The 18235-nt window shown below is 39.9% G+C and overlaps 2 protein-coding genes across 2 annotated transcripts in view; both read left to right on the top strand.

The window, feature by feature from the left end:
* LOC144516653 (arf-GAP with coiled-coil, ANK repeat and PH domain-containing protein 3-like) overlaps positions 1-3117 on the top strand; it is a 59390-nt gene extending 56273 nt beyond the window's left edge. The window contains exons 25-26 of the mRNA XM_078248129.1: positions 255-304; positions 1929-3117. Of these exons, the coding sequence (XP_078104255.1) occupies positions 255-304; positions 1929-1997 (119 nt within the window). The 3' untranslated portion in view covers positions 1998-3117. The remainder of the gene's footprint in view (positions 1-254; positions 305-1928) is intronic.
* Positions 3118-4287: 1170 nt separating this feature from the next.
* On the top strand, positions 4288-16150 carry ube2j2 (ubiquitin-conjugating enzyme E2, J2 (UBC6 homolog, yeast)). Its single transcript, XM_078248126.1, has 7 exons — positions 4288-4430; positions 7163-7293; positions 14372-14412; positions 14544-14646; positions 15293-15431; positions 15536-15616; positions 15719-16150. Exons 2-7 carry the CDS (start codon positions 7163-7165, stop codon positions 16007-16009), a joined length of 786 nt encoding a protein of 261 aa, XP_078104252.1. The 5' UTR covers positions 4288-4430; the 3' UTR covers positions 16010-16150.
* Positions 16151-18235: the final 2085 nt, after the last annotated feature.

Below are 18235 nucleotides of genomic sequence, written 5' to 3'. Positions count from 1 at the left end.
AGTGTTTAGGGTCTTATGTGTTTCAAATAGTATCTCAGTTTCTAGCTTGCAGCAGCAACAACATGCCTTGAATAACTCAGTGTCTCCAGTGTGTAAAACATTTATCATAATTCACAAGCATTGTTACACCATCACAGAAATGTTGTTCTCACATGCCAGAAATGTCCAATTGCTCGATTTACCCTTCAGGCAAACAGCACGTCCACTTGAGGAAATAAACACTGATTGACATATCATTGCTTTTGTTACCACAGGGGTTGCCACGGGCAGCGGGAGAGTTAAACCCAAGGATGTTCGGGATAGAGTGAGTGAAGCATCCTGGGCCGTCTTACTAAGGGAGTAGTGTGATACCGTGATTCTCTCTGCTCTGGTGGCTGTGGGTTTTCTATTGCACACACACTCTCTGGGGAAATATTTGCAGCTTTCTTGATGTTGGGAACTTTTTATCCTGGGGAGCATTGAGCCATTCAGTACACAGAAATCTTCTGTGGAGGTGTATTGTTTCTAGAACCCAGAATAATGCAGCATTCACGTACATTTGGAAAAATGTAGTGTACACTCCCAAACTGTGTAAATGGGTAAGTACAGCACACTTCATATTATGAAATGTGAATTAGTATATTAAGCACATAAATCCAGGTATAACTTGGTTGTGACTTGATTATGTTCGAAAGGAAAAAGGATCCCAGGAGTATGTGGGAGTGAAATGGACAGGATGCTCACCGCTCTTTTCCTGCAAGTTCCTGATTTTCTGTTCTGCAAACTAACCAAGACTCCCAGAGAAGGGGAAGCATTTACTTAGTTAAACAAAAGATGCAGATGATTTATAGAAGAAAGAGTAACTTATAGCACTGTACCTGAAGGAATGGCTGTCTAGGTACCACCTAGGTCAGGGCTGTAGTACTTGAGTCCGGACTCAAGACGCTTTTCTGTTGTCTGTGACTCGTCTTGGATTCGTTGGTATTTGAACTCGGACTTGACTCAGCCATTGGACTCGCCAAATATTCTAGTTGGTCTCGACTGAGTCCAGCACTATATGATTTTGTTCTAAAGTAACTTCCTCCTTCAAAACCAAACCATAGATGAAGCGCGCTCAGTCAGAAAACAGGTATTAGTTTAATTCAAAATCCATCTAGAACGGGCACCGAGATTGGTCGCCTGGTATACACCTGGCTGCATCATATACCTCAATCATCAGGTATCAATCATTTTAATTTTGGCCACAGACACAATGTCAGTGAGCACTTTGTAGTATGAATTCTTCAGGACAAGTAATAAGTTCAAGAATGGAAACGTTTCCATTTTATATTTTAAGTAAATAATATGGCCTAATCTGATCCTATAGTGTGTTACTCTGCACTTGCTTTTTGATTATTACAAATAATAAAGCAAAATTATCATCTTAAAATAGATCATTTACTGTCTCTCACATCACATAAATTATAAACAGTAAGTGGTCTTGAAGAGGATTCTTTTTTTCTGTCTCGGTATTGACTGTCTCTCATTTGGACTCGGTCTTGACTTGGACTCAAACATTTTTGGACTTGAACCTCTTTGGACTTGGTCTTGACTCGGTATTGACTAGTCCTCGTCTTGGACTTGTCTACAGCCCTGGCCTAGGTGACCTGAGGAACTTCACTCCATCTTGAGGCCATGCTTTTGGGGGCTTTGCTCTTTCATGAAGAGGTTTATCTGCTCTATCTTTCTTCATGAATGGTGAAAAGTGATTATTGGAGATTGCCGTATTTGCTGGCTTATTGCCTTTATGTCATGTTGTCATTAAACAAGTGTGGGTGTGTTACTCACTGGTGTTAAAGGTAGGCCTAAGCAAAAACCAGCACATTGGTTAGGCCTACTGCAGTCTCCACAGTGCCCTGCAGTGGGACAAAGCCCCCACCCCCATTTGACTTTAGTATTCCCTGTTGCAGGTGACATCTACTGTGTTGGTGTCTTTCGCGAGTTTTCTCTCCTCGCATCTCTCCAGCCCGAGAAGTTGAGGAGAAGGAGCATACAGTTCAGTCGTTGCAAGAAGCCACAGTGACCACCGACAACGTTTCAGTCACTTCGGAATCAAGAGGGAGGCAGCCACATGCCATTAAAAAGACGCTTTGATGCTGGGGAGTGAGTGCTGCGGGTGTAAGAAAATGATCAAAACCCTGCAGGCAGTTAAATAGGCTGTACTCAATATTCAGAGCATTAATATAAAAGTAGACAAATATTTGCTCTGTAAAGACATAGTGGAGTAATGGTGTCCTGAGCAGAGAATGAAGTCACACTCCCTCTGTGTGTTTTAATCTGAGTTTCTCTGTTCTTTGTTTTGATAGCTGGTACAGCCACGAGTTTCAGTATTGACCAGTATTGACGAGTTAGGAACAGTCTGTGAGATCCATGTGGAGGCAATTCCAAACCATTTTTTTTTGTCTGAATATGGAGTACAGCCCCTTTGAAGCTATTTTATAGCAGGCTTGTAATTGTTCTCAATTGCTCTTGTAAATATGTTTAGTCAAGGTCATGATAATAGACCTTGTCATGTCAAAATGTTATATGGATCAAACAGTTCCTTTGCACAGGTGTTGTAGATATCTTCTTACATTTTGGATATCGTAATGTCGTTATATGACAGTATAAGTGTTGTCTCTTCCTGGTTTTAACGGTTGCATTACAGCAAAGTGATGTAGTTTTCTGAACTTACCAGACTGTTCTAGCTGTTTTATTATTTGCCTTTACCCACTTAGTCATTATATCCCTATTACTGATGATTATTTATCAAAAACATCATTGTAACTATGTAAATAATTTGTGAAATCACCAATAGGCAACCCTACAATATCGCCGCAATATCGACATCAATGTATTTAGTTAAAAATATCAATATCCATATCACCCAGCTCTAATCTCCAGGCCCAAGCCAAAATAACCCTGGTATATTTTTTAGACATAGGAAAAGCATGTTGCACTAACACAAAAATCACTTCCGGGTACACAAATGACAGTCGATTTGAACCGCGACGTTTCTGCTGTGCTTATTTTCTGTACTGTGTTGCTTTGCTAGCATCTAAGATAAATCCGGATTCAATGATAAGACATTAATAAATATATTAATATATCACTGTTGTATCTCTCTTGTCTGTCTGATTTTAATTACCTGCTATATGCCATAATACTGAATCTATTTGGAGTTCTGCATAAAAAATATTGCTTAATGTAGTAGCCTAAGTTCTTACATATTAAGTTCAGGCAAAATTAAAAAAATACAATTATTTTCTGCAATAGCCTATAAATGTACAATTGAGATCATCTTCATGGTTAAACGCATTATTTGTTCTCGGAGCTGTAATAATCTATAATATTTTTGTTTTGTTTTATTTTTGTTCATTCTAGACAGGCACAGTTGTCTTATCAGAATCAGAATCAGAATCAGAAATACAAGGAATTTGTTTTGGTGTTGTAGGTGCATGTCACACATTCTCTAAAATAAGTATATACTATATATAATATATATATATAATATATATATATATATAATATATATATATAGTATGTATTAAAAAATAAGATAATTAAAAGTGCAGTACAGCAGACTGAGTACAGTGGCATGTAGAGCCAGAGGTGGAGTGTGGAGAGAGTCAGGGCGGTGCTCATTATGTTATGCTCATTAGGCCTACTTTGAATAGAACAGTATTGATGTATTGGTAGAGAATGACAAGGAATATAAAGACAACACAACTGCCTCTTTTACAATAGGTTACAATTAAGCAAGCCCAGTTCTACAGAGAAATGTGTCCCTCCCTACTCTGCCTCCTCCGCGCAGCGCTGTGAAGGTAGGTCTGGCAATGCGAGACTACCCTAACCCTAACCAAAGAGCAGGCAACGAGTAGCCAATCAGAAGGAAAGAGCGGGTCATGCCATCCTAGGAGAATGAATTTGCCATCCCGGAATGTCAAGTCTGAGTGACATGGCACATCTATTGTTTCATATGCTTGTTGAAAAGATGATTATGGTCCCAGTAGACGCATATGGCTTTTTAATGTGTCAGACATGTATTATTAACTGATTAAAATGATTAATAGACTACAAATGTAAGTATGGGTATTGTGACTATAAACACTTATCTCCCAGAGTAACAGTAGGTTATTAATTAAACATGATCGTACTGTTCGAAAGATTATAATTAGGCATTGTATTTCAGATCAGCTGGTGACAGTGATGCGCTTTTTATCATAGACTGTATATTTTATGTATTGTTCAACCGCTATAATACAAAGAAGAAGAATAAAACCGGAAGCGTCATTTTCCCTCCTGCTGGCGATCGCGATAGCTAAAGCTACGTTGGTGTCATCGTCTTATCGTTTTGGGGGTTGACAACAGAAACAGTAGCCTTATTTCGTGTACAGCCACAAAGACCAATTTTAACTGGACTCTCTGGAGAGGTATGTTTTTTTTGCCGTCTAGTTTGTAAATGTCAGAGATGTGTGGGTTAGCTCTCGGTTGTAACAAAACTGTTTGTGCTAGCCGCCGCTAACGCTAGGTAGCCAAACATAGTTCCGGCCTACGTTGGCTAACATTAGCTAGCCTTTAGTAGCCAACACAGTAACGTCACACGCCATATAATAATAACGTACATACAGACAATACTTCACACACCAGTTGTAAATGCTAGCTTTATTTAGCCTGCCTGGGCGGACAGTATTGATTCGCTGTCGTGTGCTGTCGGCAGTCACATATGATGTCATTCTGCAGTTTGAAGTTGATCAGCAGTTTGTTGTTTACAGTAACGTTAGGTGGTTGGGTAACCGTCTGTTCGGTTAGCTAGCTAGAGATTTATCAGTAGTGTAGCTAGCTTGTCAAGGAACGTTAACTGATTAGCCTCAGCTAACATAAACTGCGTTAACGATAGCTAGCTAAGTAACTTAACCTGTTATTTATTAGTAAGTGACGTCGCTGACATCATTTTAACAGTTACTGTACAACTAGTCTCGTTTTGCCAGACCCTCCACCACAGCTACTGTACAACTCATTAGCGTTACATTGTCAGCTAGCCAAATGACACTGGGTCAGCAGACGGTGTGGTGCAGTTGGCTGATAGAGAAGCTATCTTGAGTTCAATGGGCTGAGAAGCAAGGAAAGTTACATTTAAATCCACTTCGTGTTGCCCATACATCTAGCAGTATGGTTTCAAAATACTAGGACTTGCATATTTCCATATTAAATAATAATACTTTAACTCCACTATGTTTTAAAATTAAATAATGCACTTTTTTTTTTTACTTGACTAGGCATGGCAAGTTTATATGTATACTCTCGGGATATTACTATAATTAAAACCAATATGAGATATGGTTAAAATGGAATAAAGTAGAGCAAAGGTCACAGTCAAGTTAGTTTTATGAGGGATATGAACAAATAGCCATACATTTAAATTAATTTGTGGCTTCCTAATAGCTGTATTTATTTGACAACTTTTTAGATTATTATTCTAAAATTCCAAGCAAAACACAGGTGATCAGCTCATTAAATTGATGCATTGCTGTAGTTTAAATTCCCCACCGGTAGCCAAGTTAAAGCGTAACTCTCTGCAAAATTCAACCTAGGGTCTTTTTGTGAATGTACCCGAGTTAAACTTTAGTTTAAAAGCATAATTAGGACGGAATCGCCACTTTTAAGATTTACCGTATCTTCGTTTTTCGGTCAAATGACCTTTTGAATGGGAGTGCTAGGGGCACTTTTATGCTAGCCTCAAAATAGCTATTTTTGAAACCCTAAGAAGGCTCGACACAACATGAAACTTTGCTCCAAGTATCACCAGGGGCTCTACACATGAACTCCAGCATTGACAACATTGTTTGTGTACCCAGAGTCAACTAAAAAGAAGAGGTTTTGAACAGCTCACTGTAGGTCTTGTTGTTTCAAATTTGACCCGTTTATAAAGTTTTTTTTATATCAGAAATATGGGTTTCTTAACAACCAAATTACCCCAAATAACACTGATGCATGCACATTGTATGGAACCCATACAACATTCTTCGCAGGTACAATTGATGATTACTTATATTGAATTGTGGTTGTTTTATTCAATTTTATAGCATTTGAAAAAAATGTTGAAATTGTTTCAGAACAGTATCCTGACTAAACTTTGACAGATACCAGTCTGTGATCCAATCAACATCCTCTGATCTTAGCTATTAGTCAAAACAATTCAGAATTTCAGCTTTTTTTAACTCAAAAATTAGGTATAATGTCATATAAATTAGGTTTATTGACCATGAATTTAAAAAAGCGTTGAGAAAAGTGACAACTTTTTTTAAAGTGTCGAATGCATTGAGAAAAGTGCCAAAAACATTGGAAAAAGTGCCAAAAGAAATTTCATTTTTAAATTATGACCCGGAAGGACAACAAATTCCTGGTGGACGGGAAGACAACACGAGGGTTAAGGGACTTGTCTTCAGAATGACCACACTCTGATCTAGATAATCCACAGTCCTAGTCAACAGTTTTAATTAGGAACTAGGTCTCGAACGGTTACATTACAGCAATACTGTGCTAAAGTGACCCCTAATTAGTTACCATCATTAGGGTTTTTAACCCCAATCTCTACCAAGCACCCACTAATCTCCATCAACAATCATGCAACAGTTAAGTTTTCTCATCTGCTCCACTTGAAGCTGTAGTAATGTTTTTCAAACTTCAGTTTCCACTGGCCAATATGATTGATCACAATATGTTATACACAATCCTCATTGCTGGCAATCCTACCAATGATTCATCATGATATCTGTGTAACTGTAGAGGAAATTATTTCTAAAATGAAAAAGATAATTTTTCAGATATCCGTAGTCAGTCATGTATTTTCAAGTGTCGCCAAATGTCATCAACAACTGAGACAAAACGGTGTTTAAGTAGTCTGAGCCTATTAAAGACATGCATCATGAACACTATACCATCAGTCAAATGCAAAACAGACGTAAACTGGGAAAGCGCTAAATTCCCAGAAAGCAGAACAGTTCCAGAGTTGAAATATCTGCAGTAAAAGGCTACACTTTGACCTAGTATTGCAAGGGAATATAACCTGATAGTGGTGCCTCTGTGTATCAGTAACATATTTCAAGATACCAACTCAAGATACATTTGAAAAGTCTTTTTTGCATGTCCTCTAAATCCTCAGATGAACAGCAACGGGAATAAGAGAGCTCCAACCACAGCGACGCAGCGACTTAAGCAGGATTACCTCAGGATAAAAAAAGACCCTGTGCCTTACATCTGTGCAGAACCTCTACCCTCCAACATCCTAGAATGGTAAGGTCTTAATCCTGGCAAGGCCCACAGTCAGGAATCATCATCACCAAGGCAATACATTGCATTTCAGTGCTCTAAGGCTGTGTTCACACTTGGCGTCTTTTTTGACAAGAAAAGGTTGACTACTGCTACAGTATCCTAGCTAGAGCGCTATGTTGAGCGGTGCTAATGTTAGATAAAACAAAGCGGTGGAGTGAGCTAGAGAAAAGTTTGTGGCCATGCAGGAGCCAGAGATCGAACCGCCAACCTTGTGATTAATGGACGACCCACTGTACCTCCTCCTGAACCCAATATGTGATATAATATAAATGCAGTCCAATCACCAGTTCAAACATTTACTAGTTCTGACACTAAGTCACTGGGGCTCTTTTCCAGAGAAATCTGTGAATCATGTGAATAATAATAATATCGGAATATTTTAAATGATTAAAAAACTTTAATTCTTATAAAAAAATAAAAATCAGCAGGGATCAGTGTCTTAACAGCTTTTTGGTGTGTGGGAAATAAAGTTGTAAAGCAGTTGTTTCCCAAGGGGTCTCAAGAGAAACCTGAGGATTCATAAAATAACAAAAGAAAGTCACAATTGTTTTAACTAAATATTTTATTTTTTTCTGACTTTTATCTTAATGCATTTGTTTTTTGGCGAAGTACTGGATACTTTACACTAGGGCTGAACGATTAATTGCATTTGCGATAATATCGCATATGTTAAGACGCGATTTCCTAATCGCAAAGGCTGCGATTTGGTCACGTGACTCGCAAGAGCAAATCAGTCTCCACCACAGAGAAAGCATCAACTTAGCACGCTAACGTTACGCTGTACCTTGAGCAGATTTCTGTCATTCAGACAACTCTGAGTTGTAGTTTAAAACTTTTACAGCCATTTTAATAAAATGAAGGGTTTTATTCGGGCTTGAGTCCATACATGCAGTTAATGGATACAGGCACTCAGAACTGAAGGCTCGGTTAGCAACGATTAGCTCTAATAAGTGGTTAGCTCCAGTTAGCTAGTGCCGTTATAAAGATATGGAGTGGAGGAGACTGCCACGGGGAGGGGTAACAACCAGACTGTGATAAATGACGTTCGGGGAGCTTTCACAGCAGCGTGGCTGCGTTGTTTCAACGGTTTTATTAGTACAGTTAATCCCACGGCAAGACCAGCAGCAGCATGCTACTACTAACGTAACGATAGCCTCTCTGTCTCTGAGTGTGAGTGCAATGTTGACGCTGTCATGCACGCGGCACGCAACTTCATGAGGGGAGGGAGGGGCTGGAGGCAGCTCCTCTGTGTGTGCTGTAAAAAAAAAAATAAAAAAAAATACATCGTTGTGTATATACTATATTTTTACTTATTTAACTGTCTAGTAAAGTTCAAAGACAGTGTTCAAAAAGTGCAATCCACATGTTTACATACAGTGGGGAGAACAAGTATTTGATACACTGCCGATTTTGCAGGTTTTCCCACTTACAAAGCATGTAGAAGTCTGTAATTTTTATCATAGGTACACTTCAACTGTGTGAGACGGAATCTAAAACAAAACTCCAGAAAATCACATTGTATGATTTTTAAGTAATTAATTTGCATTTTATTGCATGACATAAGCATTTGATACATCAGAAAAGCAGAACTTAATATTTGGTACAGAAACCTTTTGTTTGTAATTACAGAGATCATACATTTCCTGTAGTTCTTGACCAGGTTTGCACACACTGCAGCAGGGATTTTGGCCCACTCCTCCATACAGACCTTCTCCAGATCCTTCAGGTTTCGGTGCTGTCGCTGGGCAATACAGACTTTCAGCTCCCTCCAAAGATTTTCTATTGGGTTCAGGTCTGGAGACTGGCTAGGCCACTCCAGGACCTTGAGATGCTTCTTACGGAGCCACTCCTTAGTTGCCCTGGCTGTGTGTTTCGGGTTGTCGTCATGCTGGAAGACCCAGCCATGACCCATCTTCAATGCTCTTACTGAGGGAAGGAGGTTGTTGGCCAAGATCTCGCGATACATGGCCCCATCCATCCTCCCCTCAATACGGTGCAGTCGTCCTGTCCCCTTTGCAGAAAAGCATCCCCAAAGAATGATGTTTCCACCTCCATGCTTCACGGTTGGGATGGTGTTCTTGGGGTTGTACTCACCCTTCTTCTTCCTCCAAACACGGTGAGTGGAGTTTAGACCAAAAAGCTCTAATTTTGTCTCATCAGACCACATGACCTTCTCCCATTCCTCCTCTGGATCATCCAGATGGTCAATGACAAACTTCAGACGGGCCTGGACATGCGCTGGCTTGAGCAGGGGGACATTGCGTGTGCTGCAGGATTTTAATCCATGACGGCGTAGTGTGTTACTAATGGTTTTCTTTGAGACTTTGGTCCCAGCTCTCTTCAGGTCATTGACCAGGTCCTGCCGTGTAGTTCTGGGCCGATCCCTCACCTTCCTCATGATCATTGATGCCCCATGAGGTGAGATCTTGCATGGAGCCCCAGACTGAGGGAGATTGACCGTCATCTTGAACTTCTTCCATTTTCTAATAATTGCGCCAACAGTTGTTGCCTTCTCACCAAGCTGCTTGGCTATTGTCCTGTAGCCCATCCCAGCATTGTGCAGGTCTACAATTTTTGTCCCTGATGTCCTTACACAGCTCTCTGGTCTTGGCCATTGTGGAGAGGTTGGAGTCTGTTTGACTGAGTGTGTGGACAGGTGTCTTTTATACAGGTAACGAGTTCAAACAGTTGCAGTTAATACAGGTAATGAGTGGAGAACAGGAGGGCTTCTTAAAGAAAAACTAACAGGTCTGTGAGAGCCGGAATTCTTACTGGTTGGTAGGTGATCAAATACTTATGTCATGCAATAAAATGCAAATTAATTATTTAAAAATCATACAATGTGATTTTCTGGAATTTGTTTTAGATTCCGTCTCTCACAGTTGAAGTATACCTATGATTTAAAAATTACAGACCCCTACATGCTTTGTAAGTAGGAAAACCTGCAAAATCGGCAGTGTATCAAATACTTGTTCTCCCCACTGTATGTTTATTACAGTAAATGATAATTAAATATGAATACTACTAAAGCCACATTTATTTTTATATTTCTGCAATCTGCACTTTAGTTTGTGTGATTTGTTTCTGACTTTCATATGAATGTTTACACCAGGCTTGGTCAGTGCTCAATATACTACTGTGACTGAAGTAGTTATAAAAGATGTAATTCATATAAATTCATGCATCACCTAATTTCATCATTACATACAGGCCTGGCCTCCAGGAAAGAACAGTTTGTTTTATCTATCTAATCTTGTATTGTTCATACTATACAATGATTTATTGCTTGTCTTTGTTGAATAATACATAAGACAAAGAACTTAAAAAATCGCATATTGAATCGCAGTCGCAATATTTTTGAAAAAAATTGCAATTAGATTATTTTCAAAAATCGTTCAGCCCTACTTGTACACTGTATTTACACTGGTTTTGGTTTATCTACCTACGTTTCAATACATCTATCTCTGAGACTGTGAGCTGTGCCCACAACAGTGAACAGTAACAAAAATTCAACAGTAACATGCCTATGCAGATTTAGTGATGGGAATAACGGCGTTACTAACGGCGTTACTTTTTTCAGTAGCGAGTGATCTAATTGATTACTCTTCCCATCTTAATAACGCCGTTAACGTTACTGCCAAAAAATGTGGCGCGATACTATATTTGAAGCCTTTTTTTTTTTTTTTTTTTTTTTTTTTCATCGGACCAACTAGATCTCGGAGTCTGAGCCGAGAGGTAAAGTCTACAAATATTTTCCACCGTGGTCAGAAAGAACAGGGGAGACGCTTTGTTTCTCTCAGTATATGACTCTAGAGTCGGTACTCGCTCGAAAGCTAATCGCCGTCACTCTCTCACTTCACCCTCGCTCTATCACCTACTCCACACACACACACACACACACACACCGGCTCGACGCACAAGTATAAACATTAGGCCACGTTATTTGCACTACAAAGAGTGTATATATTTATTTATTTTTGGTATAGTGCTTAACAAGCATAATTTAATTTTGCCCAGTTTGGCCTGTTGAGGTGTTATTTGTATTGATCCACTGTATAAACATAATATCTACATGTATACATGGCATTTGATTGGAGGTTAGTCTCACTTTGTCCCACAGCAACATTAAAATAGTTTAGATTTGTGTACATTGTTTCTGTTAATAATGTATTGTATTAAGTGTCCATTTTATTATAATATTCAGATTTATCATAAATAATTGAACATGCACATGTATTTTAAGTTCCATTAAAGAGGGGTAGGTGGAGGTGGGGTCACATTTGCGCATTTAAAAATGTACTTTCTGAAGTAACTAGTTACTTTCACAATTTGTAACTGAATAACTAATTTAGTTTTTGGAAGAAGTAACTATGTAACTGTAACTAATTACTTTTTAAAAGTAACTTGCCCAACACTGGTGCTGACATCGTACTATTAACCATGTGATACAAACTATTTCTTCAGTAGAAAGTAGTTCAACGGTTGGGTGTGCTCTTTAAAAACATCCAGAGAAAATCTAAAAAGATAATTGGCATGTTTTTATTAAGATGATGACCTCAAGTAGAGCATGTCCTAACAATACAAGTCTTAAGCGTCACTACCACTGTTAATTCTTTGGCTTTCTTCCTGGTTTCCTGTTGTCATTCCTGTCAAACAGCCATTTATTTATATCCACATGCTAGCTACACCTTAATTATACTTAAACCTTCACAAGTTGTGAGTTTAAGTTGAAGGTATTTTTTTCCTACAGATGACAGCACACCTAAGTCATGGCAATGGGTTTTGGGGCAGAGAACATGACCTAGTATCTGTTTTGATATGTAAATAAATACACCCCAAGCGTCCTATTTTTTAACCTTACATTTGACCTTGCTGTTAAGGTCCTTGCACACTGAGTCTGAAATTTTCGTATGTGTCTTCCTAAAAATTAGTCACACATACTAAAAATTTCGTAAAAACAATACAAAATGTGACGCTGCTTTCGCTCTGCCTCTCTCTCCTTCTCCCTCCTTTCATCCCTCGCTTCTCTCCGTTGACAGTAGTTGCCTCTCTCGTTTGACAATGGGAAAAGTAGCAAAACATTTTTTAAAGAGACACTAAAGTGAAGTAGAGTCACAGGGCTCTAGAGTGCGACCAAAATTTGTAAGGGTGCGACTGAGATTTTTCCTAGGTCGCACCAGTGCACCTAACGTCCTCGCATCCACTGCCTCTCCACGAACGAAGCAATGTCGTTTATATCGATATGGTTTAATGTTGCGTTACATGACCCATTCCTTCTGTAAAGCCGTGCCTGTGTTTGGATCTCTCCTCCACGCAGCCCCGCCCCCATTCACTCACACACGGCTCCGCTGCTGCTGACATTTGTCTACAGTTTTAATTATTAACACAGCTGTATATTGTTAAGTATGAGAGGGAAACGTGTATTGGTACCAGTGTTTCCGCTGGTAACTCTGTTATTGCAATCGCCACGGCGAAGAAGTTATTAAATGCAACTAACTTCAGTTCGTTGAGTAATAGCTTGTGAGATGGAGCCTGCTGGACCTGGGCGAGAGATGTGACCCATGGCCAGAATATCATAGTTAATAAAAATGCAGCGCAGTGACGATACAGACATTTCATAGCCTACACAAGACGTGTGTAACGCCGCTAACCTGCCAACGCGCATTCGACCCGTGCTGGACCCATTCATAATGAGTCAGCCGTCACTCTGTGAGTAGCATACGCTTCAGTCCATCGCAGTCCCCCTCTGTCTCCCTGTCTCTTTTTAAAGACTTAGGCCTTTATTTTGATAGGAAAGCTGAAGACATGAAAGGGGAGAGAGAAGGGGGAATGACATGCAGGAAAGGGCCGCAGGTCGGAGTCGAACCTCTGTGTATATATACACCAACTGAGCTATTCGGGCGTCCTCTCTCTTTTAATCAGAGAGAGAGAGATATTTCAGATAACTTTCATTTACATGTGTTGCAGCTGTATATTTTCAAACTGGGAAAGAAACCCTTTCTTTGCATTTTATTTGAATCACAATCTGTTTTAATGAGTTTGTGAAAAGTGGCTTTGACTTAAAACTAGGGCTGTCAAACGATACTTTTTTTTAATCGCTGAAGTTCTATAGTTAATCGCATGTTTTATCACATGATTAAAATTCTATTATTTTGCATTTCAGAACAGTTTTTAAGTACATATTAACAATCGAAAGCAATTTTTACCAGTGTATCTTGATTGGGAATCAAATGAATGCGAAGAAAGTTACTTGATGGGCCACAGCAACCTCTTATTTCTGAACATTCATCTCTCCCCCGCCCCCCGATGGCCGGTGGTCTAGCATCACGTTAACTGTACTACTATGCTTAGCTCCGTAGGTGGTAGCTCCAGCTTGACGTGCAATGTGCATATGGCTTTCGACTTGTCTATGAGCCGTCCGGGAGTTTTGAAAAATAAAAAGCGCCATTGGGGATTTCATTGCTGCTGTCATTCTCCATCTTGCCTGCAGCCTGCAGCAGTAGGATGTGTTACGAGGAAGTGGCAGCTTGATGATAAGTAACGGTGCTGCAAAGGGTCAAAATAGTAGCCTGTTAGGCACGACGCAAAGCCGAGTGAAGTGTAAAATAAATGAATAAATGCCGTCATGCGATTTAAAAAAATTAATCTCATTGCGTCGGCCCTAAATCACATCGCGATTAATGCGTTAACGCTGACAGCCCTACTTAAAACTGAAAATTTAGCCTACTTTTTAAAAAAAATACAGAGCTATATATCGTGTATCGCCATTCATCGTTAACGGCGACGCAAGGAAAAATGTGGGTGCACCTAAATTTTGTGCTGGTGCACCTAAATAAAAAAGTTAGGTGCACCAGTGCAACCAAGGCAAAAAGTTAGTCTGGAGCTCTGAGTCAGTAGAGTTCAATTCTAGGCCATTGCTAGCACATTAATGCAGGTCTAGAGGATGGATATTTAACCAAAAATTCTTTGTTTGAAATATGTTATTTTTGTTAAAATTTGGAAAATGTAGCACTAACAGAAATCTTTCCTGTCTTCTTAGGCACTATGTAGTCAGAGGTCCTGAGAAAACGCCATATGAAGGTAAAACTGAAAGTTGACACGCATCTAATCTAGTAGCTTCTATTAATGGGCACATTGTTGGCTTGCTCATCTTTGTGGTTTGTGTTTTTTTTTTTTTTATCTTCACATGTGATGTCATCTGTTTTTCCTAGGAGGATATTATCATGGAAAACTCATATTTCCTCGGGAATTTCCTTTTAAACCACCAAGTATCTATATGATAACACCAAATGGGAGATTTAAGTGTAATACAAGGTAAGAATGTGGTTTTATAAATTGAATGAGAAACTTTTTGATATTTTATATGAACGTCGGTTACATTCAAGCCATTGCCAAATGAGTTGCTACAAAGCTAATTAAGACTATCATCTCCACACAACTCTCTCTGTATTCTTCAGTATGGCTGTGTTCAGAAGATTGTGTCGTCTGGTAGGGCTGCACGATATGACCTAAAATCGAAATCACGATTTATTGCACATTTTACCTCAATAACGATTTTTGTGATTCGACGACGGACACTGTATTTTTTAATTACAAAAAAAGTTTTAAAAAACGTCTTTTGCATGATAAAAATGTAAATAGGCTATACTGTACAATCTCTATTTCTTAACTGCTAATTAACTTGTTAGTCCTAACTTTGAACCAGCAAATTGCGTTTTAAGCTCCTCTTTTTATCTGCTTGTGGAGAGCTGTCACGGAAGGCTTGTATCGTGTGGACGCACCGACAGTTTTGTTGTCATTACTTAGAATTCCTCATGGGGCCGACAAACTACGCACTATAGCTTTAAGGATTTAAATTAAATGATTTTTTTTTTTTGCATTTTTATTATTACGTTACATTTTTTTTAGAACGTGTTTGCTATTTGCTTTTTTAGTGTAACTTTACTTGTTTCCTCCACAGGTTATGTTTGTCCATCACAGACTTCCATCCAGACACGTGGAACCCTGCGTGGTCCGTCTCCACCATCCTCACAGGTCTGCTCAGCTTCATGGTGGAGAAAGGCCCCACCCTCGGCAGCATTGAGACCTCTGACTACACAGTGAGTGTAAACAAAATGACAAGTGTACAACACATAGTGATAAATCACCTGTAATGTCTCAAGTATTTGATGCTGATGCTTTTAATCCCTCCCTCCCCCCCCAGAAAAGACAGCTGTCAGCCCAAAGCCTGGCCTTCAACCTCAAGGATAAAGTGTTCTGTGAGCTGTTTCCTGATGTAGTCGATGTATGTACGAAAGGGTTCTCTAACTTCTTGTAATTGTCTCTCCTCCTTCTCTCCTCTTTTTGTTGGCCTAATAATCTCCCATTTCTTTCCTTCCCTCTGTAGGAGATGAAGCAGAAACAGAAGGCCCAGGAGGAGTTAAGTGCCCGCACTCAGCCCCTCCCCTTACCCGATGTGGTACCCGACGGTGACCCTCAGCACGCCCACTATGGCCTCCCCGCCCTCAATGGAGGTCCCGCCCCCCTCGGGGGTGCAAATCACGTCCCCGGCCTGCAGCAGGCCAATCGCAACCATGGACTTCTAGGTGGGGCTCTTGCCAACCTCTTTGTGATTGTAGGCTTTGCGGCATTTGCCTATACAGTCAAGTACGTGCTGAGGAGCATAGCCCAGGAGTGAGAGGACCCGGTGTTGTAGGGCGATGCTCCCCCCTGCAGGTGAGCCAGCTAGTGGACTCCACATTCTACAAACACTACGTGGGGGAGGGATGTTCAGTCCTGGGTTAAACCCCTCCACCACCACCACCACCACCACCACCACCACTACCACTACCATGGACTTTGGAAGACAGCAACTCAAAGCCCACCCACCCAGGAAGGATTGAGAGGAGGAGGTGGGGGAGTGGACGGGAGTGGCATTAGGGCCGGGGGATTGGAGGGGCTTATTAAAACGGTTGCGATTCACTCTGTTTCAGTGGTTTATGTCAGCAGTAGGAATAAACTTGGCTCATGGGTTGTGGAAGAATGTAGAACTGAGGACATGGTTTGTTGCACTGTGCTGGAGCCAGGTCCCAACAACAGAAAGATGCTAAATATCATAAAACATTACTGATAAAAGCTTGTTTCTTAAACATTTAAGTAGGTAGTTCTCAAAGAAGGTGTTCCCCTGCCCATCACTGCTACAACAAGTATTTCCCTTCCTGGTCATTCATCATGTTGTAGAGACTCCTCAGCGTATGACTTGATGCGGCTGTTGTTCCAAAATCAAGAGAAAAGGAGTGCCATAAAGCCCAGTTGTGTGGTTCTCCTAATTAATGTTGTCTTCAACCTAATTTGAACCACGTTTCTGGAATCACAACCAGTTTTGACATTGGAGTCAGTTTTCTTTGTTATGCCTTCCAGTAATAGAATGAAGGCATCAGGTTTCTATAACCTGTGCTGCAGCTCAACAATTGGTTTCACTACCAACAGTTATCTGCCTTCACTACATCACACACATCGGGGTAAGGGTGGAATGTGTTGATCTCCAGATAAAATAGAACATTCATACAGACATGATATTATGCACATCCCCTTACACACATCCCTGTCCCTAACTACCCCTGTCAAAGGTTGACATGCCTAAAATCTTTGAGGTTTTATATGTGCCAAGAATATGTCTGCGTATTGTTAGCATAAATGGAAGCTCATAGGAACCGCCTCGTGTCCATGTAAGGGAAGATTTGTAACCTGATTCATTAGCACCTCATTAGCACTCACTGACAAAGGACACGGACAAAACTAAATCTAAACGCAGCAAAAAGTACACAACAATGTGATAAAAGTAGAACCTTATGCACTTGTCTGTATGTGTATTTCATCGATAGGATCTATTTTCTGTAATAAAGCTTAACATCTGATGAGGCATCACAGGCTGAAAGTCGTTCCTACAAAGTCATCAACAGTATTGACAAGTGTATTTATATCTATCTCAATTAATATATAGATAAAAAGCATAACACTTGGCCTGTCAGTCTGGGAAAGCGCTACTGATACGTGGTCAGAGTCTGATGTGAGTCCAGGCGTGCTCTCCTGTCAACCCATGAGCCAAGCAGTGAGCCCAGTGTCTACACAGAAGTAAATGGAGGCCAGTACCTTCCTTAAATTGGCTAAGCTGACCAGTATAGCAGCACTCTATATAGGTCCAAGTGAAGAGACACATGAAGAGAACCAACATTTTTGTTTCTGTATATTATTTTCTATTTGATATTTTTTTTTTTTTTTTGTTCTCTTATTTATAGAAATTGCCTCGGCTTATGTGTAATCATTCTAAGGAAAGGTCTAGTGTTTGCTAAGCAGTGCAGTGCGGGCAAACACAAGCACAGACATGCCTCGGCTCACGTAACTGCTGATAATTTACTGTTGTGCATTGCATTTAGTAAAGATGGTTCTACTGTGTATCTGTTTCAACAGAAAAATTGTCTGAAAGCAGAAGATTTGCCTTTCTATAGCTCTTTTTATGGCACCATCTTAAAAGACAAACTGATGATGATGATGGGAGTGCGTTTGTGTGATCATACAGCAAATGCCCAAATTTCCATGCTTCAGTTAATCTTGTGTGACATTGTATGTTTTCATAGTAAATGCAAATAAATTACCCTGCTTGGCAGGGCATTTTAGGAAACCTTCCTTTTAATCTGCTTCTGTGACAAATCGTACTTTTAATATGTCCATAAACATTTTAGCGAGTTGTTGTATAATGAGGTCAGAGTTTTATTTTCTTAAAATAAAAACGTCATTTTAATCAAATCGAGATTGCTCACAAAGGCTATGCTCTTTTGATTATATAACAATGGAAGTTATGCGCACGTGTTAATTGTGTGACATTCAGAGTGAAGTTCCACAGAACTTGTTTACCTGACGGTGC

Source organism: Sander vitreus, chromosome 4, assembly GCF_031162955.1.
Source record: "Sander vitreus isolate 19-12246 chromosome 4, sanVit1, whole genome shotgun sequence".
Lineage (NCBI taxonomy): Eukaryota > Metazoa > Chordata > Actinopteri > Perciformes > Percidae > Sander > Sander vitreus.
Note: the sequence above shows the minus strand (reverse complement) of the source record. Positions and strands in the feature narration are given on the sequence as shown.

Bases quoted from the DNA above. Each gene is read 5' to 3' on its own strand.
- ube2j2 (XM_078248126.1), top strand. From the start codon at position 7,163: ATGAACAGCAACGGGAATAAGAGAGCTCCAACCACAGCGACGCAGCGA. The intron at 7,294-14,371 runs GTAAGGTCTTAA...CTGTCTTCTTAG, and splicing joins CCCTCCAACATCCTAGAATG to GCACTATGTAGTCAGAGGTC. The intron at 14,413-14,543 runs GTAAAACTGAAA...TGTTTTTCCTAG, and splicing joins TGAGAAAACGCCATATGAAG to GAGGATATTATCATGGAAAA.